The sequence below is a fragment of the Tiliqua scincoides genome, chromosome 3, assembly GCF_035046505.1.
Source record: "Tiliqua scincoides isolate rTilSci1 chromosome 3, rTilSci1.hap2, whole genome shotgun sequence".
In the NCBI taxonomy this organism is placed as follows: domain Eukaryota; kingdom Metazoa; phylum Chordata; class Lepidosauria; order Squamata; family Scincidae; genus Tiliqua; species Tiliqua scincoides.
This window is the reverse complement of record NC_089823.1, coordinates 14,219,197-14,245,675: the sequence shown is the minus strand read 5'-3', so window position 1 is coordinate 14,245,675 and position 26,479 is coordinate 14,219,197. Positions and strand designations below refer to the sequence as shown.

The window sequence follows — 26,479 nt, the reverse complement described above, 5'->3', positions numbered from 1 at the left end:
TCCCTGCTGAAGTCCTAAAATGCTGCAAAGAGATCATCGTCACTGAGCTGCATGAAATCCTCTGTCTCTGCTGGAGAGAAGGTGGAGTACCTCAAGACATGAGGGATGCAAACATCATCACGCTGTACAAGAACAAAGGTGACAGGGGTGACTGCAACAACTACCGTGGCATCACTCTCCTTAGTGTTGTAGGAAAGTTGTTTGGCCGAGTTGCACTAAAGAGGCTCCAGGTACTTGCAGAGAGCGTCTATCCAGAATCGCAGTGTGGATTCCGAGCCAACAGGTCCACCACTGATATGGTATTCTCCCTTAGACAACTGCAGGAGAAATGCAGGGAACAACGACAGCCACTATTTATAGCCTTCATAGATCTCACAAAGGCTTTCGACCTGGTCAGCAGAGACGGCCTCTTCAAGATTCTCCCCAAGATTGGATGTCCACCCAGGCTCCTCAGCATCATCAGATCTTTCCACAAGGACATGAAGGGCACTGTTGTCTTCGATGGCTCCACATCAGACCCTTTTGACATCCGAAGCGGAGTGAAGCAGGGCTGTGTTCTTGCACCAACCTTGTTTGGGATTTTCTTCGCTGTCCTGCTGAAGCAGGCCTTTGGAACTGCAACAGAAGGCATCTATCTCCGGACCAGATCAGACGGAAAGCTCTTCAACCTCTCCAGACTGAGAGCAAAATCCAAAGTCCAGCTGAAATGTCTGTGTGACTTCCTCTTTGCCGACGATGCAGCTGTCACTACCCACTCTGCCAAAGATCTCCAGCAGCTCATGGATCGTTTTAGCAAGGCCTGCCAAGATTTTGGACTGACAATCAGCCTGAAGAAAACACAGGTCATGGTTCAGGATGTGGACTCACCTCCCTGCATTACAATCTCTGAGCATGAACTGGAGGTTGTCCATGACTTTGTGTACCTTGGCTCAACGATCTCTGACACTCTTTCTCTCGATACCAAGCTAAACAAGCGCATCAGTAAAGCAGCTACCACGTTTTCCAGACTCACAAAGAGAGTCTGGTCCAACAAGAAGCTGACGGAACATACCAAGATCCAGGTCTACAGAGCTTGCGTCCTGAGTACACTTCTGTACTGCAGCGAGTCATGGACTCTTCACTCACAACAGGAGAGGAAACTGAGCGCTTTCCACATGTGCTGCCTCCGATGCATCCTCGGCATCACCTGGCAGGACAAAGTTCCAAACAACACAGTCCTGGAACGTGCTGGAATCCCTAGCATGTATTCACTGCTGAAACAGAGACGCCTGCGTTGGCTCGGTCATGTCGTGAGAATGGATGATGGCCGGATCCCAAAGGATCTCATCTATGGAGAACTTGTGCAAGGAAAGCGCCCTACAGGTAGACCACAGCTGCGATACAAGGACATCTGCAAGAGGGATCTGAAGGCCTTAGGGATGGACCTCAACAAGTGGGAAACTCTGGCCTCTGAGCAGCCCGCTTGGAGGCAGGCTGTGCAGCATGGCCTTTCCCAGTTTGAAGAGACACTTTGCCAACAGTCTGAGGCTAAGAGGCAAAGAAGGAAGGCCCATAGCCAGGGAGACAGACCAGGGACAGACTGCACTTGCTCCCGGTGTGGAAGGGATTGTCACTCCCGGATTGGCCTTTTCAGCCACACTAGATGCTGTGCCAGAACCACCGTTCAGAGCGCGATACCATAGTCTTTCGAGACTGAAGGTTGCCAATACAAAAAAAAAAACAAGGTTGGACCTGTAGCTTATAATTTTATAAGCCGCTGGGTGACCTTGAATCAGTCACTATCTCTCAGTCTACCCTACCTCACAGGGTTGTGAGAATAATACACGATGAGGGAACAGAACCTTGAATAACTCATGCTCCACCAACTTCTCTAGATTTAAGGAACTAGATTAAAATTATTATTATTATCAACTTTATTTATATCCCGCCTTTCTCCCTGCAGGGACCTAAGGCAGCTTACAACAAAAACATTAGTTAAGAACATAATTTAAAAACAAGATAAAAACATATTGGAAAACAACTTAGAAACAGCAGTCAGATAAAAGTGTAAAAGAGCACAGAGCAGCAGTTTATAAAAGGATCCAGGCCTGTTAAAAAGATATTAAAAGATGTTAAAAATGATGTTAAAAGGCCAGGACTCAGAAGGCTTGTCTGAACAGAAGAGTCTTGGAAACTTTCAAGAGAGGGAGCAGTTCGTAAGTCAAGGGGGAGGGAATTTTATAGCGTTGATGCCACTACTGAGAAGGCCCTGTTCAGAAGTAATACCTGAACAGAAGCAGGTAGAAAGAAGTGCAGGCTGATAGATAATTTTTCTTCCAATTCTTTGAGCCAAGGTCAGGATACATAAATTGCACCAACACCATCATGAACAGGCAATATTTATTTTGCATATTGGCTTTTAACACAATTCAACATACAACACATCTAGTACATATATAAAAGACATTTTTGTTTCTGGCTGGAGCTGCCCACATCTAACATTTGAGTTTGAACAAAATAATTCAGAAAACTATTTCAGCCTGGGACATGATGCTATAAGGCAGTGGCTTTTCAACTGCTCTGGGCAAACACTGGGCTCCTTCAGAGCTTACAAAAGTAGAAGGCTCAGCGAAACAAAATCCTGTTCAAGGACAATTTCTTTCTTCCTTCAATCTGTCCATGAACTACTTTGCACAGGTACAGTGTTTTCAAGTGTTCAGAGCATGTTCTGCTACTTTGTAAGGCATGTCAGTGCTACGCTCTCCACATTGGAGCGGAGGCTGAAAGGGAGTTGTTTGGCGAGTTTGTGGCAGAGGCAGGTTTTTAACTGTGGATGTTCTGATTCATAGCTCAGGCACTTTGCGAACATGCTGCATCAGCTCTTATCCACCACCACCAACTGCTACAGGGGAGTGTTTGGTGTATTCTAGGGAATCACTCAGCAGCTACAGTGAGGCATAGCAGAATTGGGCAATGCTTTGTAGGAACTGAAGGTGTTCCCTTTGTACAATGCACACCAGTTCCATGGAAGTCTTGCACAGGTTCCTTGTTAAAAGGTATGGAGAAACCTCAATCTAGAAAGCCTGGTTTACTTGGGGCAGTTGTTCTCAATCTGAAAGAAACCAGTGTGCTTCATGTTTTACAAACCTACTTGGAACAAGAAATTCTCACCACAGTAACATCATCGCATGCTAATCCTATTGCTACACAACACTTACATACTTTAGCAAACAGCACCACAATAACCTGCCACAATAATAACTTGCATATTGCAAGTTGTCAACATCTTACACCTTCTGCCTCCTCCCCCAGCAACTATTTCATGCAACACAAAGAATGAACACAAACATATCGTGTATTACCATACGAAGCCATCTTATTCAGAGTCAGACCAAGGATCCATTTAGCTTTTTAGTCTACTCTAATTGGTAACTTTAATGTCCTTCAGGGGTCTGGTACAGAGATTCCCTTTTTAAGAACTGCAGGTGTGAGGGACTGAGCCCAGGACTCTCTGCATGCAAGGGCTGAATTCCTCCACTGAGCAGTTTTTCCCCCTCCCCATGAGGAAGATGAAATGCACGACATTCCCAACATTTCATTTAAATAGTTCATATTTTGAAAAAGAGCAAACATTACTGATTGTTGAAGGCAATGCTTGGCACGGTTAAGGCTGACTTTAGCACTTTCCACTTTACAGGTGTCTATCAGGTCCTCCCAATACTGAAAGTTCAAAAATTTCCAGCTCGTAATGTGAATTTACTGAGCTTGCAAAACAGATTTTTTTCCCCTTAAAAAGTTAGCTCTGTTGTTCCAGAGAATGTTTCTCCAATTTAAACTGAGATATTCCAAGTGTATGTACCTACAGTGTTTTGCATCAGCACATTCTGCATTCCTCAGACTAGACATTCAAAAAGGCAGCTACTGCATTTGGTGCATGTTCAATTCATTGAAATTGAATTGAACTTTTAAAAATGTCATTTAAAGAATGATACCCGGTTCTTGAGTCCTGGTTCAAACCATCGAAGTGGCCAGGAATTTCCAAATTAACTCAGGCACGCCTTAACGGCAGGGCATGCAACATGTAAATGTACAACTCCTGAGTCAAGTGTTGAAAAAATGAACTGCCTTCTCCTGTTCTTGCACTATAATTACCAAGTGGCACCACATGCATCTTCAAAAACCAATCACGCATGTGTAATCAAGCCAACAGAACTCTCTATGAACTCTTTTTTTTTTAAAAGCATCATTTCTTTTCATTTTCTCCATTGCTGGTCTAATTGCTTACTATTTCCAATTCAAGTTGGTCTAACCTCTAACCAAAAAGCCTCTAACCAAAAGGCTATTTTGCTATATTAACAGAAGTTTCACACCAAAACATGAAAAATCTGTGTTTCGGGCACACCTGCAAATTAGGGGCACACATTTCAAATTACATTGAAATCAGCTTTTGAAGTAAAGGGAGGAGACAGCAGTCAAAACCGCAGCCTGAGGAAATAGGCCAAGCCTGACAACTCAAACCTTCTTAGACTAATGAACTAGCCTTGGATCAACCTTCAGGTCTTTGCAAGATTCTCTGCAGAAGGAAATATTGTTCTGCCTTGATTTATATACTGCTTTTCAGAGTATCATCAAAACACTGGAGACACCTTCCTCACAAGCCTACCAACACTGTTGCCAGCAGTGGGAGTGGTCCAGAAAATTATGGGAAGGTCTCCAGTGGCACACTTCTTTTATGACTTCACCTTGAAGCTGCTCTACAATGGGCAAGCCCCTATTACTGCAGCACTGTTTACCCAAGTTTCTTAAATTCACTGTGCCTCTCAATAACTTTTGTTATGACAGTGATGATGCAAAAAGTAGCAGGTGTCCATTTGTCTCAATAAGGAGCCATGAGAAGGCATTTATTTTCTCAGGTTTGTTTTGCAAAGGTCATGCAACATAGCACAAGACTACAAAGCAAACTTTCAAGTGGGAGATCTGTAATTCCCCACCCGTAGCATGAAATAATCCACGCTACCATTTCATTCTGCGGCACGTGTAAATCTGGCTCAGTGAAATGGGAAGTATTCTTAGTGTTTGATGATTTAGTTTCAAGTGCACAGTAATCAAGCACAAAGAAACCCAACTGTGTACATGCATATGTGAACCAATCACATTCCAACCACATTGGAGTGAACTGACCACAAGCATTCCACTTCGCGTTTCCTTGCAATCATCTGCTTCTCCCAGCAATCCACTGTGTTAGACTGACATCTTGGACTTCAGCTTTTCTTCCTATCCTGCTATCACAACAGCATGCCTTTAGGGGGCAGGTTAGTCATGTAAACATAGGCACATAAAAAGCTTGTAAACTGAAAAGCCTTCAGTTGTAAACTGAAAACTTGTGAAGCCCATGAGTCTTAGCCCTTGCACACTTGACAAAATGCAGTCATCCAGCGTTCGATATGGCTTATACTGAAGTGTGCAGGAAGAATCTCACAATCAATAAGTCCATCAGCAAGAAGAGTCCAAAAGCCTCTGACGAAGCTTGCCATCGTCTTTACTCATTCTGGCTCCATCACTTGGCGATGTTGTCTCTGTCAAATCTGAAAACCAACAAACAATTGCAAAGAGAAACTCCATTATCCTTCTTACATAACCACCGGCAAATAATCTTGTTGCTTTGAAACACAGTGACCAAAAAGGTTTTTCTTTGACCAAAGAGTGGGTGTTGTTTTTTTGGGGGGTGGGTGGGTGGGGTGGGGTGGTGGTAGCGCTTTCCAATCCCCTAATTGTAAACCTTGAAAACATACACAGTAGTTTCCAAACTTTTTAGAGGCCTTAGATGCTTCTGCCTGACTTATAAATGCCAAGGGGTGTGGCTACAATGGTGACTGGGCAGCAGTGTGCTCTCCCCCCAAATAGCAGCTTGTTTAACCCTTGATGTCGGTGGCGTAGCTGGAGGGGGGCAGAGCACTCAGGCTGGCAGTGAGGCAGGCAAGTGGCCCCTCCCTTTGGAGCCATTCCCGGCAGGGGGAGCAAAACCAAGCCGTATGGCTCCGTTTTGCTCCCCCCGCCGGGAATGGTTCCAAAGGGAGGGGCCGCTTGCCCGCCTCACTGCCAGCCTGAGTGCTCTGCCCCCCTCCAGCTACGCCACTGCTTGATGTGCATAGGGTAATCTGCCCTGTCAATTTTGGAACTCAACAAAAATTGGGTCACAACCCACTAGTGCTGAGGTATTCAATCTGTTTGTAAGGGCTCCCTCAGGAGGCATAGCTAGCCCCAAGGGGCATCATGAAGCATCTTGGGGAGAGAGGTGGCCACAGCTGCTCAGCTCAGCTGCACATGCTGCCTCCCGATTTGCTGCTTTTCTGCAGTATGAGGTGGGGGGGCGTGTGAAACATGGTGGGGGGAGGTGGTGGAGCTGGCTGGAAGGTGCTGAGAGTAGGCTGACTGGGAGAAGCTGGGAGGTGTGCAGCGTTTTCCTCTGCTTGGAAAAGAGGGAGCCCAGCCTACTCGGGGGGGGGGGGCCAAATGCCCAGCCTGCATTCCTCCATCTTGCCTGGGGGCAACAGGGGTGGCATCTGCGTGTTGGGGTGTATGTGTGTGAGCATGCCCCCATCTACTTCGGGGGTGAGTTGTAATCATGCTCTGTGTGGCTGCAATCCTATCCACATTTTCCTGGGAGTAAGCCCCATTGACTCAAATGGGACTTACTTCTGAATAGACCTACATAGGCTTGGGGTCTGTGTCAGCTTAACCAAGGATCTTCACCTCTCTCTTTTTCCTCCTCCTTCAAAAAAGAAAAAAAAGCCACTCTTGATGGCTTTGTCTCCAAAAATTGATTAAAAAATAAAAATACCCATTCCTTTTCAGCCACCCCCCCTTTTCCTTCTGCCTCCTTTTGGGGGGGGGTACTTTCCATGTGGCTGCTATTATAAGACAAAAGGCACAGTCCTAACCAGGTCTACTCAGAAGTAAGTCCTCTTGTGTTCAATGGGACTTACTCCCAGGAAAGAGGTTAGGAATGCAGCCAAACAGTCGCTGGGTCTCAGTTTGCAATTAGCAGATACACACAAAACAAAGTCTTCCCCCCAGCCAATTCATCACTTTCCCCCTCCCCTTTCCAAAATCCTCCAGGTGTGCTGCTAACAAACTCAGGGCACAATCCTAACCAGGTCTACTCAGAAGTAAGTCCTATTTTGTTCAATGGGGCTTACTCTCAGGTAAGTGTGGTTAGGACTGCAGCCTCAGAGTGCTGGCAGCTGTTTTTTTCTAGTATATAATTATAACACCTTCATCCCCATTTTGGGGGTAACCAAGGTGAATTGATGTAATGGGAAGCCGTGGCCAATGGCTACAAAGATCAGGGGAGCCGCGGGCCAGAAATGTTCGAGAACCACTGCACTAGTGGGTCCACAGTTTGGGAACCACTGTACAGAATCCTGGAAGTTGGGTTGTAACACTAATACCAGGGGTGTCCAAACTTTTTGGCATGAGGGCCACATTATCTCTCTGTCACTGTGTCGGGGGCCAGGAAAAAAATTTACATTTCAAATTTGAATAAATTTACATAAAGGAATATATTAGAGATTGAATTTATATGAATGAATGAAGGCCTGGCAATAGCTCAAGGCCTACAAAAGGCCTTGCACAAAGCAAGGCCAGCCTTTCCCTCACTGCCACTGTTGCATCACACACATGAAACAGCAAGCAGTGGAGGGAGTCCTTGGCCTGCAGCTCATGAAAGTGGTCAAACAGTCACTCTCACGCTGAGAGCAATTGCGTTGGGCCAGCATGGGCTGCAGCAAATATCTGGAGGGCCACAGGCTCATTGGAGACTGGGTGATCCCTGTGGGCTGGGCGTCCTTGAGGGCCACAAGTAGTCCCCGGGCCGGGGTTTGGGCACCCCTGCTAATACTGAAGAAAGTGTTCAGCAAGCAAGGAATTTGTATGAGGCCTCTGCAATTCACAGTGCTCCATTTTGGAGCTGGTGTTTAAAGGTAAAAGACATCAGGGCAGAAATCTTTATGCGCTTCTAGGTAGCAAGCCTTATAGAACTTGATGGTGCTTATTTACAGGGGCATATGCACAAGATCAGGCTCTATTAGGAAAATGTGGTTCACATGCTTGCTTGAAACCCAAATACTATCAAAATGCACTACAACACATGTGAAAACACACAGAGAACATCTTTACCTTTTAATTCAGTTGCATTGTTTGCAGGTTCAGCTTCCACTTTCTTTTCATAGCCCTCTTTGGCAGTTGCTGGTTTTCCATCTGTAGAGTCTGTTTTAATTGAACCAAGGTTCACTAGGAGCTGCATGGCATCAAACCTCTCTCCACAGCCTTTCAGGTTTTCCAGAACTTTGAGGCACTTGTATGATTTAAGTTCACTCACATTCTCCTCGAGAAAGAGGAGGTAGAGGCTCAAGTCATCGTAGTGCCTTGTTTTGATCTTCAGAACATCAAACGTTGGCAAAATTTCATACATTTGCAGTATGTCTGAGCTTTGCCTGAACGGGACCAGCAGCGCGTAGATCACAATGGGCATAAGCATGATGTACACAATGATATTGATATAACTGAGAAGCTGGAAGACACCGACAGCAACCAGTTTGCACTGGACCCGTTCTGGAACGGTTGTGTCATTCTTGAGTATTCCAGTTTTGATGTTGCAGATAAACTCATCGGTCACAGAGGAAAGACTGATATAATAGCCCAGATAGAGGCAGGCCAGCAGAATAATTGTCAGTGTTAACAAACGGCAAACAATGTATTTGATAATTAAGCCCTTGGAGCCCTGCTTCGTCTTCAGGTACTGTTCCACAATGGGATATTTAAAGTGGCTTTCAGATATCTCCCACAAGCTGGGGGAAAAACACACACATATTCAAAGCTATTAGTGCAGGGTTTCATTTGCTCAAAAGCAGCACAACACATACACAGAAAGCTGGAGAATGGCTCAAATGTCTAGCCACTATTGTTGGATATTTAGATAATTTTTAAAAAATTTAGTAAATTTCTACCCTTCTTTGTCTCCCCGAAGAGAATTAAAAGGGCATTCAAATTCTAGAACACTTGCATAGCAATCATGTGATTGGTGGATACTTAGGTGGCCAGTCACAAAATGCTTGGTTGTTGGGTTAAACCTTACCCTCTTCACCTTTTGGTGCTTTCTACAATAAGACTGGGAAAAACAGGTTCATACTTCTCAGTGGTTACCCAGCCATGATTTCCTACTTGTAATCTGGTTGTGAGCAGTTGACTTCCCTCCCCCTGTGAAATTCATGTACGTCTCTTAAAAAAACTGAAAAATGGTGATAGAAGCCACTTACCTTTGAGCCATATTCTCAGTAATAACTGGCATCGCAGCAGAATCTCTTAAGTCGCCATTACGAAAGCTGTTAGCAGCTTTGATTGCCCTGTTGTAGGCTTTGTCAAGTTCTTCCATAATAAATTTCAGGTCTGAGCAAAGATGGGGTGCTGCAGTGAAGCGCCAGAAGAGACATGGTAGGTACAGCAAGATAGCCACTAGGAGAAGGATGTATGGAAAAAACTGGGAATGGAAAGAAACAAGTCAAAAATTAGCTTAGCTTTGGATGTATCTATAACCAGTTAAATAAAAAAGTACAGAAGTGTTGTAAAATAAATTGAGCCACATTCTTGCCAATACAGATTTCATGTTGACACTGAAGATTTGGAAAAAGTGAATCATGGCTTTCAGTGTTATATATAGAAAAACCTAGGATGTTTTGGTTAGGCTCTTGGGGGCTAGGCTGGAAGTTTCAGCCAATATGTTTTTGCAACTGAATGATAAATATTAACATTAATTGAATGTTATACTCACCATTGCCTGCAAGCCTTTGGCACCATGCCTTTTAAATATATGAACCCCCCCCCCCAAATTGCACATGCTTCCCCTTGTCACCCCTGCTTCAAGCCCCTTCCTTCTCTCTGTGGTCTTTCTGCATCAGCCTCTAGATCAGCAATTTTCAATTACTGAATGGTCTGCAGGTATGCTGCAGGAATTTGGAGTAAGGCGACTTCTCAGTAGGGCCACTGAGGGATGTGAGCCCCCCACTGGCAGTGAGGTGTGCCTTGTCAATTGTGAAAAAATTGATGGTGTACCCTGATGATTTTAGCACCTTGTCAGTGTGCCATAAGATGAAAGGCTGAAAATTGCTGATCTAGATTGCAATGCCTTTTGGGCAGATAGCTGTATTTTTCCTCTATGTAAATCACCATGTACAGTGGCTGTGCTAAATAAATACGTTAACTAAAAATCCAACCAAGTCTGTACAGCACCTTGTATGTGGTGCTTCTCCATGGAACTTACTTATAACACATTTCTGTGAAAACTACAGACTGACAGGTGAAAATGAAGCAGTTCCCTTTTGAAAGAGAGGTAAAGTGATGAAAAGAGCTTTCTGTGCTCCCTTTCTGCATAAAAAACCTGCAAATTGGATAGGAGCAGAGCCACAGAAGGTAATCTTAAGGGAGAGGAGAAGCTGCAGCAGGATTATGAAGATGGTTTCAAAATAAAACTGTCATATGTTGCCTGAAGAGGTTGGCACTTAGATAAGGCCCAGTATGCATATGAACATTTTCACATCAGAGTTGGCACTTTTATTTATTTAATTGTATGGCAAGATGCAGCATCATTATATAAAACAGGCTCTTAATGGCACTCGGATAAAGACTGAGTGATTCAAAATCAAACTGGCAGATGTGGGTGATGAAAGTAAATTGTGATTGTCAATCTGACCTGTTCAACAATGCAGCCACTCCTTGCACATTCATATTTTGCAGCCATGTAATGCAAACGGCCCAGAGACAAGATGAGAACATTTGCAGCAATATGGTAACACAGGCTGACACCACTGCGGTTGGTTGGCTGACTCACACACTATCCCTCTGAGAAATGAAGCCAGGAAAAGGCAGGGTGTCTGAGAAATGAGCTAACCAATATTTGCAGCTGCCTGAAAATCAAATAAGTACTGCAGAGTTCATGCTCCAAACAAAGCCAAGGGGTATCTTTTTCTTTATAGCAACCAGAAAGAGAAATAAAGAGAGAGAAAACAACTGATGAGAAAGTACTTGCTCAGGAGATTTATCTGGCTCTGGATTTGAAATCAGAGACCAAGCCTCAGTCATCTGCTTCTCGCTTATGTGACAGAAGTGAGAAAGGGGGAGGAAACTGAGCCCCCTTGAAAGCATCACCATGGCTTTTGCTTTCACTGTCCTTCTGAAGCACTGCTATAAACAACATCATAGGTGACGAACAGCGTCAAAATGAATGCCTTCCAAGAGGGTAGGCAGCAGGACCTCTGAGAGGAATCTTATGGGGGTACAGAGTTTCTTTTGGGCCCCTTCCCAAAGAGCGAGGGGGTGAAAGTGAGAGGGTAGCAATGGGGTGAGCAGAATGGGGGCCAGGCAGGGGGAAGTGGCAACAGCCAGAATACCCTTTGCAGCCCAGGTCTACCGGTCTTCCCAATGCAGAACTCAGGTCTACCTGCCTGTCCAACGTTAGCTGCTAGATACAGTAATACAGAAAACCAAATACACTCCCAGTCTCTCTAAAATCTTTCAAATATAGAAAATCATTGCAGGAGATTGGAACTTAGACTCACACTAGAACGGAAAGTGTCCTGCTTGCACCAAAACATACTTCTGCAGCAGCAGCGTCCCTGAGCTTCTCTACACTCCTTGATGGTAAGCAGCTCTACTGTAGCAGGCCAGCTTCCTCTTAGATGCAACACTGTTAAGGAATGTTCCTGGGCATGGTGTGTACGGCTTGGGGCAATAGTCACTGCCATGTGCCCATGGCAATGCCCCCAGCATCCCATGTGGGCAGTGAGTCTCGGTGAGATTGGAAAATGTAAGATCCCAGGAAATTTCTGGGCCCCCTCCTTTGGCTCCTGGGCCCCCTTTTTGACCCTGGGCCCAGGTACAAATTACCCCCTCTCCTAGCCCCTGGTAGGCAGCACTGCAGAGACAGATACATTTATTGCAGCATATGCTTCCATGAACTACAGGGCTTTTATCAAGCACAAATAATGGTCTTCGCACATTTTGAGTGAAAAGATTGTATCAGAGAATGACATATTTTAGGGATTTCACTTCCTCTGTTCTAGAAGGAGTGACTGCTTTGTGCTTCCATCTCCTGTGTCACAACAAAGTTTAAGGCATTCCCTTTGGAATCTACTGGATGAAGCCTATTTTGTATCACTCCTTCTCCCCCCACTCCATTTCTAGAGCGCTCCACTCAATGGCAAAATTGAGCACACAGTTCTAGCACCAACCCTGGAAGGTAGGCAAGCCTGAACCCCAGCCCCCTACCAACCATTACCTATATTAGGGCTCAAACGTATCTTTTTCAGTGCTGGAAGCATGTGCATACCGCCAGCTCTGTGTGTCGTGAACATGCCATAAAGCACATTTGCAGCATGCAGTGAGGAGGGAGCACTGGCCCAGCATCAGTCAGCACTGGGCCTCAATGTCACAAGGATGAACGTAGGGAGTGGCCAGCAGTAAGTTTAACTGTCGGCTGCTGGTACAGCTTTTGGAGGTGGGCAGAGAGTGGGGGAAAGTTAGAACTGGGCGAGGGGGAGGATCAGGGCTGGGACAGGGATAGAGATGGCAGCAGACTCTGCTGCCATATCCTGTGCTCCCTCCTTTGCCAGGAAGCCAACACACGGCCTTCTCATGTCTGCACCCCTCAATAGTGGGCATAGATCCATGGAGACCTATTGGGGCCACAGTGCTGTTACATAGAGTGAGGGAACAAACGTTCCCTTACCCTGAGGAGACTTCAGTGCTGCCTTAGGGTCCACAGGATACAGCACCGGCCATGTCGGTGTCACTGTTCCTGTGGGTACTGAGTGCCATAAGACTGGCTGTTAGTGAGCTCCATTGGTGCTGCAACTCCTTTCTCCATTGGGTATTCCTAGAGCACCCTGGCGGCAAACATAGCTGGGGAGCAGGGCTGACGGAGCTTTCCAAGGTAGGAGATTAATGGGGGTGAGGAAGTTTTCAGATTAACAGACTTTTGACAGGCACCCCTTCTCCCTTATTAGTAAATTAAATAGAAGGTTCCACTGTATTTTATTTGTTGTTTTAGCTGTTTTATCAAATGTCTGTGCAATAGCCAAGATTTGTTAATTCCTTATTTTAAAAGAAACCCAGGCAACTGATTTGTTTTAAAAAGTTGGTTTGTGCGTTCCACCCTCAAACTTATAAATTAGATGCCTCTCTCTTCGAAGTCAAATTGATTAGGTCAGATGGTGCTTGTGATGACTCGCTAACTGATTCAATTATTTCACCGCTCGATTGACATATGTGGGACTACAGAAAGGAGCTGCCCTTAGGATAGGAATTCAGGCTTTTCCCCACCATGCATATATCAAAGCTCTACCTCTATTATATCTGGCCAGTTATCAAGTCACCAATGTGGGATCAGTCTAGCTTCATAGTAATGTTAGTAACAACTGAACTTAACAGTTTTTCAGGGTAGGTGCCGTGGTCTAACTTCTTTTTGTCTAATGAGCCTAAACCAATGGGGGGGGGGCGCTAACTATCACCAACGCTACAACTAAGTTAAAAACTGAGAACTAAAAACAACTAAAAACTCAAACAAAAAATCTAAAACTAAAACAAAAGCTAAAAACTCTGTAAACTAAAAGCCAAAGGCACTTGAAGCTAAAAACTGAAACCTAAAAACTGAAACCTGACATTTTTAGCTTGGTTTTAGTTTTAACTTTTTAGGTTGAGTTTTAGTTGTTTTTAGTTTTCGGTTTTTAACTTAGTTTTAGTGTTGGTGATAATTAGCCACCCACCCCCTTTTTAGGCTCATTAGACAAAAAAAAGCTAGACCAACCTAGCCTGAAAAACTGTTCGGTATGGATTCCAGCCATGAAAGCCTTAGTATGTTTAGTAACAACTGTTCAGAAAATGTTTTCTAATGCATTTCTAATCAAATGCATTAGGATGAGACATGGTGCACTGAGTGTCCTGTAAGACTTTCAAAATCCAATAGGTTCTGCCTCAGTGTAACTCCAACCTAGTCTTCTTTTATCACCATCAGGCAGATGGCTGAAAGATGGGAAGAGGCCATTTTTCAACTGAGTTGATGGGACAGCATATTTTCTGCAATGCGCACATGCAAAAGTCTACTTTACAAAAATGCATGTAGGTATTCTTTCCCAGCAGGCAACAGCTGGAAGGGAAGATAATCTAATCCCTTGTATTTCAAAGAAGGGAAGCAGAGTGCTATTCTTGACTGCCAGAATGCAACTCTGACCAAGTCTACACAAACAGCAGATCGCAAGGCAAAACTGTTCCTGGACCACAGACCACAAATGTGTGTTGCATGTGTAGCTGCTTTTCCACAGACACCCTTGGGTTGTGCATTTTCCCTGACATGTACCCAACTAGCATGTCAGGGAAGAGGCTAAGCTATAATTCTTCTCCCTGACATTTAGTTTTCTATGTTTAGGAAGTTGTTTATATGAGAGAGCTTTTGATTATGTAAATTCCCTGCACACTGTCTGTGCAGTTATGTCCTGTGGCATAACTCAGGAACAGTGTTGTTTTTTTTTCCATGATCTGTTGTCTTGGTAGCTCTCAAAAGAAAACATTCAGTAAACAATGCTGTGCATCAGGGATTTTTTTACAGCACTTTTTCATCAATACCATACTTAAGATGTATTTAAATTATGCTTGATCAAAACACATGGGAAAGGCAGCTCATATGTTAAAACAGAACAAGCAATGAATGGCGATGGGGGCAAGGGTTAAAGCCTCAGATTTCTGTGATAGCTTTTCATTTCCCCAAAGGAGAATAAGAATCTGTCTTTACAAACTTTATGAAGCCAGAGTGGAAGATGTCCCAAGTCACTCTGTGAAAGCTGTTTTTGCTGCACTGCTGCCCAGCAGTAAGAGTCCACGTAAGCAGCCTGGCGCCAGGAAAATGAACTTGGAGAGAAGCAGCTCATCTGAGTACCTAGAAAAGCAAGCAGAAAGCATTGCAAAATCATCAGCATAAAATAAACAGGATGAAATACACTTCTGGAGGTCTTAGAGCCAATTTATATATGCTTCGTAATCAAGTTAAACTTTTCCAGGACTGTACCATTGAGAGCCACTAGTAGAAAGAGAGAAAGAGTAAGTCTGAGGTATTCAATCTGTTTGTCCTGGCTCCCTAGGGAGGTGTGACTAGCTGCCAGGGGCATCATGGTAGCATAAAGTCTAATACATTAAAAATAAAATATTGAAATGAATGGGGACCCACCTGAAATTGGCTTGCAACCCACCCAGTGGGTCCTGGCCCACAGTTTGAGAAACACTGCTGTACATGATAATGTATCAGCAGCCCACTGTGTTCAGACTTAAATTCCAGCTCTAGAATTGAGTCTACATGGGGCAAGTACTGTACCATTTCCAGAGAGGAAGTTGTGTCTGACTGTTGCAGGAAAGATGAAGTCTATATCACCTTGAAGACTAGTGGGCAACAGTCTACATCACGGGTGCTCAATAGGTGGATCGCGATCTACCGGTAGATCGTGAGGCAAAATGAGTAGATCGTGGAGTGTCGACCCCCCCTTCAGGTGCCTCTGGGAGGAAACGCTGGGAGTAAGACCCATTGTACTCAATGGGGCTTACTCCCAGGTAAGTGTGGCTAGGATTGCAGCCTCACAGCCTAATCCTAGGCATGTCTGCTCAGGAGTAAGTCCTGTTATACTCAGTGGGGCTCAAGGTACACCAACATACATTGTACACATAACTGTTATATGTTATGATGGTGCGAACATTGTAAAAAAAACTCTGGTAGATCTCCGGGCCTTGCTGGGTTTCAAAGTAGCTCTCGAGCCAAAAAAGTGTGAGCACCCCTGGTCTACATCTTAGAGTGATGGCCCTTTTCTGTGGCTGTTCTAGCCTTCTATATTTCTGTTTTGCATCCCCTCATTCAACACCCTTGGTATTTTTGAATACTACTGTAGGCTATGCCAACATAACTCCGCTTGTGTTTATGCGGAAGATGATCTTTTGGTAACCAAGTCAGCAGTCACTAAATCACCACTTGCAGTATGGATTACAGTAAACACCCATCCTCCAGTGAACACCAACTACTTCACATGCACACAGTGCTAAAGTGTGACACAAAGAAAGTTTAAGAGTTTTGACAATGTTGCCCATAGGGTTTAGGGTGAGCCATGGCTGTCATTATTTCAAAGGCTCCTGTCATACCATGGAGTCATGGTTTGAGTGGTCACAGGACTCCCTTTATGAAGACAGTGACTCATTTATTTGAATTAAGAGGGTTAAAATAGATCCAGCCGAGTCTGGCACAGACCCTAATAGTTCTTTTCTTTCAAAATGCCAGCGGATGAGGGGAGGGGGAAAGAGGGTTGACTAACTACAAAAGGCTTGCTGTCATTTAGGCACTGCCAGATGCTCATTCATTCTACCATCTCATTCTATAGCAGGGGTGTCCAAAGTTTTTGGCAGGAGGGCCGCATTATCCCTCTGACACTGTGTCGGGGGCCGGGGAAAAAAAGAATTAATTTACATTTAAAATCTGAACAAATTTACATAAGTTTGCATAAATGAATATATTAAAGATGAACTTATATGAATGAATGAAGGTCTTACAATAGCTCAAGGCCTATAAAAGGCCTTGCACAAAGCAAGGCTGGCCTTTCCTTTGCTGCCACTACTGCATCACAGATGTGAAACAACTAGCAGTTGAGGGAGCCCTCATCCCACAGCTCATACAAGAGGTCAAACAGTCAACCTCACGCTGAGAGCAGTTGTGTCAGGCCAGTGTGTGCTCCAACAAACTTCCAGAGGGCCAGTGGCTCATTGGAGACTGGGGGCTTCCTGAGGGCCGCATTGAGAGGCCTTGAGGGCCGCAAGTGGCCCCAGGGCCAGGGTTTGGGCACCCCTGCTCTATAGCAAGCATAGACCAGGGTTGTCCAAAGTTTTTGGCTGGAGGGCCACATCATCTTTCTGACACTGTGTCGGGGGCCGGGGGGGGGGGAAGAATTAATTTACATTTAAAATTTGAATAAATTCGCATAAGTTTACATAAATGAATATATTAAAGATGAACTTATATGAATGAATGAAGGTCTTGCAATAGCTCAAGGCCTATCAAAGGCCTTGCACAAAGCAAGGTTGACCTTTCCTTTGCTGCCTCTGCTGCATCACAGACATGAAACAGTGGAGGGAGACCTCATCCCACAGCTCACGTGAGAGGTCAAACTGTAGCCCTCATGCTGAGAGCAGTTGCGTCAGGCCAGTGCGGGCTCCAGCAGATCTCCGGAGGACCAGAGGCTCATTGGAAACTGGGGGCTCCCTGAGGGCCGCATTGAGAAGCCTTGAGGGCCGCATGTGGCCCCAGGGCCGGGGTTTGGGTACCCCTGCTGTAGACTGATGAAACTCCAAAGAAACAAGCGCTGGGGGGATGAGGGTGGAAAGAAGCAAAAGCAGCCTGGAGTGTTGAAGAAAGATTGGCTGTACTGATTGTTGCAGTGGAACAGAGCAGCTGTGCCTCTTAAGTCAAATGTAAAGCTGTAACTCCTGGGATCTGGAACTCTGACCCTACTCATACTAAATATAAACTATGGCAGCTGTGCTAGTCATTCCTTATCTTGGGAAGTCCCACTGCCTATTCTTAGCAGAGTTCAAAAGGTCTACCCCCTCCCAAAAGGAGGATGTTCCCAAGGACAGAAACCTAAAAATTAGGCATTCTGCTTTGGCATGTTTATCACTGTACAAACCCACTTTTGGAAGAGGGAAAGTTTTCAGTTATTTGTGAGCAAGTTAGAAAACTTGGTTTGAGCAACTGCAGAGTATCTGTGGGGGGAGAAAATACACTGCTACAGCAAGTTCCTAGTGAAGTTTATGAACCTGCCTAGAAATAAAATCATTCCGGTCTGCTTGAGGCACTCATTGCTCACCAGCTGTCTTGAATCACATCATCTAACCCTCTGTTTCTTGGCACTATGAGAAGTGTAGTGCAGTGAAAGATAGATTGCTAGCTTTGACTTGAGAAGGAGTCAAGAGAACCGGGTTCATATCCCAGTTCAGTCATGCAACTCTTAGGCCAGACTCACTCTCAAAGGTCTTCAACTTTTTCTGACCCAGGACACAAATTTAATCACTACCCACAACAGAAGACTCACTTTTAAGCTTATACCATACATTCAAGACTTTCTCCCCCCTTCCCTTCCCACCTCCCAAATCTTTCTTCTCTTAAAAAAAAAGCTTAAACACAAAGAAAATGGTAGTGGTGACATTGACGAGAACCCCCTTAAGTCAGGGTAAATCCAACAGTGGGTCACAAAGTTCCAGTTGAAGGCCAATGGCCTAACTGACCCCAAAGGATGATTGTGATAACAACAAGGAGAAATTCACATGCATTGCTGCCTTGAGTACACTGAAAAAATGAGATTAAAAACAGTGAAAAATATTTGAAACAAGCATGTCTGTTTTTAGTTATTGAAAAGATTTAAAATTGCATCGCTAAGATTTAAAAACCTCCTGAGGTTCCACTAACCATTTTCAGAAGGATCATTTTTCTGACTCATCCTAGAAATAGTTTTATAGCCAGGGCTGAAGGAGACATTCCAAGGATTTCACTCCTAGAGCAGGAGGAGGATTTGGTTTAAGAAAACATGAGAAATGAAAGGTTTTCATTTTCATCTTCCTTTGGCTATAAAATGAAATTTGTGGCAAAACTCTTATGCTGCATGATGATGTACATATGCCTTTTAGATGATTTCTCTGCAGGAAACAGCATCATGAGTGATGCAGCCTTGCCTAGACCTCACTTTAAAATAACTTTACTGTTAATAATAAAAGTGACATGATTCAAGGACAAGGCTACCATTTAGTCCTTTTGTGCTGGGCTTTGTTGTGTCTATCCCTGGCCCTTTCTAGCTTGTCTCGACTATTTTTACTTCAAAATCTGTGTGGTGTGGTACCTAAATAAATAAAACTCACTTTCAAACATAAGAGGAGATGGAATATGTGAAAAATAGCCAAGATTCTCTGCTGGAAAACCAGGCACAGGTTAAAGGTAACAGTAGGAACAGACAACCTGTATTAGATAGCCTGTACCATGAAGAGTTTAGAAGAAGCCAGGATTTCTGCAGGTGCAGCTTTTCAAACTCCTGCAGCACTGTGACAAAGCTCTTAAAGGTACAGAACAGTAATATTGAAAAATGGCCATGCTTTTTTTACTCCTTGTTGGCTAATAAATAGAGGACCCAGGTCCAATTGTTGGAGGTTTTTTGAAACAGAAACCCCTCTTGGATTTGTGATCCCAAGATTTGCTTGAGGCTTTAAGTGGTTCACAAGACTCCTGAATTGCAGTCAGTGGGAAAAGTTACATCCAAATCATTTCTAGGTCAGAGGGAAGAACAAACAAGTGAATCCCAAACAAAGAAACACAGTGTTGGCTGATCTGAAGATTGCATTTCACATTTTATGATAGCCAATATTTATTGATAGGTCTACCGTACATACATTTTTTAAATCTAGACTAATACTATCTAATCAGGTTGCCCCAGTATGGATGGGGAAATACTACCATTTAGCATATGTCACATGCTCTTCTATGTGTAATATGATTGCAATATGGCCCCTTAGCTCAAAATACATTGTACACCACTGCCCTAAGCTTCTATTAAAAACAACTCAAGATTTGCTTCAAGCATGAACAGTTTTTGGGCAAAAGGCCTACAAGCTCAATGTTGTCCAAAGGATTGTTTTCCTAGTGCAATTCTCCAATCAAAAGAAACACTGCTGCAGAACACTGGAAAAGTCATTTTCTTTTGAGCCATGAATCAGAGAATGGAATGGTGCATTTCTACACTCAAAAACATACAGAGCTTTGAATTGTCTGAATGAGGGTGTAGGGATGAGAGAGGAAAAGAGGGAACAATAAGTGGTGGCTAATCTAGACTGCATGCTGAGACAAAGAGGGAGAAGCTATAGCTCAGTGGAAGAACGGCTTTGCAGGCAGAAGATTAAATCTCCAGATGCCCTTTGATACACAGACAATACTGGGCTAGACGGACCAACTGTCACAATAAAGGAGCTTCCTGTGTTCACCTACTTAGCAGGGTGAAAGACACCATTCTGACCCCAATTCTGTTCAGAGAGTAAACAAAGGAAACACAAGCAATTAATCTGAGGGAAAATGGGCTAGTGTTTCCTACTTCTTTTAGTTGTGTGTTCACATGAATTGGTTTAGGAACACCTGCAGAAATCGGTTTAGGAACACCTGCAGAAATTATTCACATGCAGAGCACCAAAACCCCATACTTATTACATGGAAAGGAACACTCACAAGGGAATGGAGGGAGGGTTATGCACACTTATACTGTATTTCCCCTGGGGGCTGGGGATAAGAACAGGCCCTCGGTATGGCTGTACATGTCGTAAGAGGCGACTAAACAGCCACCGGGTAGATGGGACTCGTCAGCCTGGGAAGGCAGCTCATCTGAGAGAAGGAAAACTCTGATCCCAAACCTCCACTGCCTTGTGGCTACATCCAGTTATGGAAAAGGCTTCAGGAGTCAACCTCAGGCAAAATCCAGAGCCGGAGTCCCTGAGGCAGCATTGCTGAACACAGTCACATTCTGGCAACTCCTGCGACGCCGCTGGAACCAACTGTATTGGCCTCTGCCTTTCCATTGGACCATTTCAGCGATGTGGAGAGGGGGGATTTGCTGCATGGGTAACAGTCTATCCTCCATAACTACTTTACCCAGGCTTCGCGCACTGGAGAGGACACTGTGTTCCAGAACCACCATTCAGAGCGTGATACCATAGTCTTCCGAGACTGAAGGATGCCAAGAATAACTGTATTGCTATGTATACCTTAAGTCCTGTTTCTTAAAGAAGAACCAGTGCCAAGGCTCAAGCCTGCTAGAATGTCACACCCTTTTATTTAAAACCCTCAAGAATAATCCTAAGCATTGGGAAGTGAGGAGTCATTTCTGGTGACTGATTAGTGAAAGATGCATTCTTCACATGCTCAGAAACAGTATTTTTCCTCATAATTTCACATGCTCCAGGCATTGAAATACTTTCAGGGGCTGGGCCTCAAATTAAGGCCTGTTTTGTGCACTTATTAAGATATTAGACTGAGTCAACACAAAATGAGTGGCTGCCATTGCCAAAGATGCTTGTTTTCTACATGCACAGTATGTCAAGTATGAATGCACAACTCCTCCTTATAGTTGCAGTTTAAAAAAAAGAATATCACCAAAACTTCATATCAACATAATCTGCCCTTGGTTCTCTCATGTAGCCCTTCTCTCCATCCTAACAGTGATCTACTTTTGTTCCTCTCTCAAAGCAGACACAAAGATGTTCACCAGGGCTGTCCCACTTTTGTTAAACATAATTTATTACAGAAAAAGGCACTAGCCTGGAAGTCCTTGTTAGACAAAAGAACTGGATTCAGGGCAAGGGAAGAGAAAATGTACAAAATTTTTAAAATGGCAAAATTAGCCTGATCACATGCAACATGCTTTTTCCCTTATCACCAAGGCTTCCAGAACAAGTTTCTTTTTTAAGGTAAACTTTAATTCCAGCTTCTTTTAAAAAATGAACATTATACTACTCTTCCTCAACTCCAAAGATGCATTACATTCAGAGCAGGTTTGCAAGTGCATCCACTTTAACATCAAGTGATAATTTGCACATGCAAAGTGGCAAAGGCAGTTCCACTTGAATCACTTCCAGCACAATCCCATCCAAGTAAGTCAGTTCATACATTCAGCTACCTGACATCTAGCATAAGAAGTCAAGGAATCTACTTGTGCATGTGTGAAACTGAAATATGAACTAGGCAGCCCCAGGCAACAGGTGGGCCTCCTGAGAGACTGGGGCGATTCTACACAAATGGCAGAATGCAGTGCTAGAATGGATTATTATACCACTTCAGACTGAAACTGGGGGGGGAGGGGAGATCATGTTTTTTAAATACTACATGTTTTTTAAAAACTCCTTGAAAGCTGAAAACTAGCACAGGAGGACTACTGGGCTAGAACTGTTCTCCCCCAAGTGTTAACTTTTTGAGTTGCAGGGAGATTTTTTTGTTACAGGGAGGCAGCCGTTTCAAGAAGTAGGGTTGACCCCCTAATTCTAAAAATTCTTATGCCTATTTAGGCAAGAGTTTAAGCTAGTTGATTAACCCAATTCTGCCTAGCCCACAGGTGTACACATTTGATCTGTGTTGCGCATATGCATCGTTGGGCAGAAATGGTCTGAAAAAGTAAAAACAATAGCTCTGAAGGAAAACACATAATATTTAGATAACGCACGGATGTATGACTACAGGAATCATATTAGAAGACTTCTCTACAGGAGGGAATGCTTCTTTCCTACAGAAGGGAATGCCTCTTTTAAGTTGATACTTGCCCTCTATAACATCTGTATATAGAGAGCTTGTCTTTTTTAAACTTTAAATACAATTCAAACACTCCTTAATCAGCATCCCTTTGCAATGAGCCAGAAGGGCCTTTCATTGATGGCATGTCCTATTCCTAACCAACAAGCCACACTTCCTCCTGCGCAAAGTAGTACGATCTCCTGCCTACTCGCCCCCCCCCCAATGCAGCAGAATGAGGTGGTAGAATGGAATGTACCACTTCACACTGCAGGCGGGGAGGGTGGCATGCCCCCTCCATGAAAGACTCCCTGCAAGTGGAAACCCAGCACAGCAAGCGAAGGGCTGGGCTACAACCTTCACCCCTGAGTGGCTCGCTTTCTACTGGCAGGGATTCGTCAGCCTGAGTGGTGCAGCCCCCTCTCCGGCCCCAGCGCCTGCTGCTCAGGCCGCCCACCAGGTGGGAGGCGTTACCTATGGAGATCTCCTGCGCGAAGGCCAGGGAGATGAGCAGGAGGGGCAGGCCGACGGCGATGCAGGTGACCAGCTTGTCGAGGGCCAGCTCCAGCCGCAGCCCCTTGTACTTGGTCTCCGGGGGGTCCTTCAGCAGGAAGTCCGAGAAGACGTACTCGGTGGCGATGTGCGCAATGGCCATGGCGAGGCTCTGCAAGGGGCGCCCTCACGCCCGCGTCCCCATCTCCCCCTGCACAGCAGTAGCGCCCGGGAATAAGCGCGCACAGCCGCCCTTTGTCTCTTGCGAAGGCAGCCTCTCCTTTTTCTCCCCCCCCCCTTGTGAAGAGGCGGGAACCGGGGGAGGGCAAGAGGGAGGGTTGCCCCTCCTCGAGAGCTCGATAAGCCTCCGCTGAGGCGCTCAGGGCGGGCGGGACGGCCCCGGATTGGCCCCTGCGCAAGGCGAGCAGCGCGCTCCTGGCGCTGAGTGCAGCGCAGGGGACGCCTCCCTCTTGCCTGGCACGCACGTGCACTGCGGCCTGGGCAGCTCCGCTCAGAAGCGAGGCTCGCTGTGGGCAGCAGTCCCGCAGCACAAGGGTCAGAGCCACAGAGGCCGTTCTCACGTGACGCCTGGGGCTTCCTCTGGGGCTCTGATAGCCCAAGCCTGTGCGTCTCTACTCAGAAGTAAGTCCCATTAGAGTCAATGGAGCTGACTCTCAGGAAAGTGTGGGTAGCATTGTAGCCTTACTTGGCAGCCAAAGGCTCCAGGTTCAGGCCCTGGCACCCCCAGTCACTCCTGGCAGCAAGTGCTCTGCCCAGAAGCTTGAAGAGCTGCTGCCACAGCAAACCATACTGGGCCATACTGAGGAAAAAGTGTTTCTCAACCAGTGGTACGGGTACCACTAGTGCACTAGTGCAGCGGTTCCCAACCTTTAGGAGCCTGCGGACCACTGAAGCAAAAATTGGAATTGTCGACCACATGCAACCAACCCCCTCTATCCCCACCGCACAAAAAAAATACAATTCAATTTGGTAGCCCGTGGGGGAACGCTTGGCAAAACAATGGAAATGCCAGCTTGGGGGGGGGGATTCATTCTCATCTCACAGAGTGAATGCTCCTCCATAGACTACCAGAAAGGGTAGAGAATGGACCTTCCTACAGTTGGCACTTCAGCAAGCACTGGACAACCAGAGAGGGCCAACGGACTACCTACAGCCACAACCAACACTTCAGTGGTCAATGGGGCAGCGCTCACTTGGAGAGACACTGGAAATTATCACCTTCAATCTTTTCTTTTTCCTCCCCCCCACCAAGACCTCGCAGGACCCCTGAACACCTGCCACCTGGCAGTGAGAGCAGGAACGAAACACAACAAGAACAGTAGGAAGCTTTTCTCAGTGAGCAGAGCTCCAAAGTATGTTTTCCTGCACTTGAAAAAGCCCTCCTGTCCACCCTGAGTTTCTTACTGGTGTTTGTTACGTCATATCTGGCCTCCCTACCCAGAAGTAACTGGCAGTGATGTCATTGCCAGTTACTTCCGGTGGTACTTTGCATAGGTGGAGCATGTGAAGTGGTCTGGTGGAGGACAAACATTAAGAAACACTGGGCTAGATGGACTGATTGCATGACTCCTTAGCCACATTTCCATTTTTAGGATCATGTAGGAGCCTGTCTGTCTTCAGGTGTATATACACCAGTTCTGTGCAAATGGTGTTATTGTAAGCGAGGAGATCAGGGGTGGGGGTCAGCAGATAACCCCTCCCCAGCTTCTTCACTTTTGTTAAACAAATGATAAGGCAGCTTCATATGTATGTTGTCTAATTTGTACTTTTGCTATCTTAATGGTGTTTTTCTGCTTTTCTCCGTCACAGAGCAACATTCATAAATGCAGGGGTGTCTCGACCCAAAATGCCACTGATGCTGCCTCAGGTCTGCCATTTCTACACAATTACAAAAACAAGAAAAAGCAACCACACTTCTTCTGTAGTTTCTTCAGTTGCAGAAGTGCAGGACTTCTGGTTTGATTTAAAGGGACTGCACATGAAAGAGTTCCTTCATTTGTGGGGTCCTTGTAAGTTAAACCAGAATTCCTGAGCTTCCATGTTTGAGTACATTGTGCCAAGAGCAAGGTAAGGAGGTGGCTCATTTCGGCTCATTTTTAGTGGGCAGAAAGTGGACCAGTGCAGGTTGCATCTGCAGCAGGTTGGAAGGAGATGGTGGCAAGCTCAGGGTGAAAGACACCTCTTTTTTGCCACTCTTTTGCCCCCCTCCATTTGCTTGTGATACAGCTTGCATCACACCTCACCTAGTGGATGGAACACCCCTGCTCAAATGACATATGACAGATTAGAAGGCATTGGTAAGGCTGCTTAACCAATGCCATGTTCCTGAGTACATGTAAACTTAATGTGAACCAGATACCTAACTTGAGGCCGCTTATGATATTTGGCCTGGAGTTTTGTGCTGAAGTGCAGCAGAGTGTGGTCTCATGAAGAGCGCTCACCAATCCCACATAAGTAATTGGGATATCCACACAATATCCATAATATCCACACAATTTGGCCAATATCTGTGCTCCTAACACTCCCTTTGGTTCCAAAATGATTGTGGACATAGAACAAATTGCACATGTTTCTACGAACAAATATCCAGCTCAGATGTAAAGCAATGGTAGACGGGCAGGTATCCCCCCCCGACACACACACTATGTGTAAAGACATGGATATTCGATCATGTGGGTCAAATATCTGAACTGGCTCACAATGCTAGTTGCAGAGATTTCTGCAATCTCAGAAGTTTGAATATCTAACATTTCCAGCACAGCAACATGCAGCCCAATCCTATGCCTGTCTACTCAGAAGTCCCATTAGAGTCAATGTGGCTTACGCCCAGGCAAGTGGGGATAGGATTGGGCTGTAAAGCTGATCAATAGAACTGGACTGTCCAAAGACTATCTACTGGCTGGTAATGGTGATTTTCTATTAATTTAATTGATCACTAAGTATTTTTTTAAAAGTATAACAATAAAATAAAATGCTGAAGAGCATCATTAATATTGCTACATTTTAACACTGTTTTTTATTCATTTAGGATCTTGATCTTGAAAAAAAACTACACAGGAAAGGACAAAAAGTGCTTCAAAGATTTGGCTTTATTGAGTGGTTAGAAACTGTATTTACAGCATACAAGCTTGCTATATATACACACATATTTGGATACAGACTTCGTGGTAAGTAGAAGTGTTTGGAATACATGTGATTCCTACATTGCTTTAAATGTTATCCTCCTGTGAAACAGACCAATTAAATAATACAGAAGACTTCTGTCAACTACAGACAAATGTGATTTTTGAAAACAACAAGGCCAATTGTGGCAGGCCTGATTAGGTTAGAAGTTTAAAAGTGTACAAGTTAACCATTGTAACGATAAGGGTGCAATCCTAACCCCTTATGTCAATGCTTTCCAGCACTGACATAAGGGCAATGCAGCTCTGAGGTAAGGGAACAAACATTCCCTTACTTTGAGGAGGCCTCTGTGAGTGACATCCAACTGCAGGATGCAGCACACGTCCCATTGGCACTGCTATGCCAGTGACTGACATAAGGGGTTAGGATTGCGCCCTAAATTTGTTAGTGCCTAATCCTATCCTTTCCAGCATCAAT

The 26,479-nt window shown here is 44.9% G+C and overlaps 1 protein-coding gene and 1 long non-coding RNA gene across 3 annotated transcripts; one reads left to right on the top strand and one right to left on the bottom strand.

The window, feature by feature from the left end:
* Positions 1-2,365: 2,365 nt before the first annotated feature.
* Positions 2,366-23,046, bottom strand: PANX1 (pannexin 1). Its single transcript, XM_066619303.1, has 5 exons — positions 22,841-23,046; positions 14,823-14,962; positions 9,297-9,517; positions 8,158-8,828; positions 2,366-5,564 (listed from the first exon to the last, which is right to left on the bottom strand). Exons 1-5 carry the CDS (start codon positions 23,019-23,021, stop codon positions 5,473-5,475), a joined length of 1,305 nt encoding a protein of 434 aa, XP_066475400.1. The 5' UTR covers positions 23,022-23,046; the 3' UTR covers positions 2,366-5,472.
* On the top strand, positions 22,846-26,042 carry LOC136643890 (uncharacterized). Of its 2 annotated transcripts, none has more exons than XR_010794068.1 (3): positions 22,846-22,905; positions 24,689-24,746; positions 25,908-26,042. It is a non-coding gene; the product is annotated as an uncharacterized lncRNA (long non-coding RNA). The 2 variants fall into 2 exon arrangements; XR_010794069.1 differs by lacking the exon at positions 22,846-22,905 and adding an exon at positions 23,352-23,500.
* The last annotated feature ends 437 nt before the right edge of the window (positions 26,043-26,479 follow it).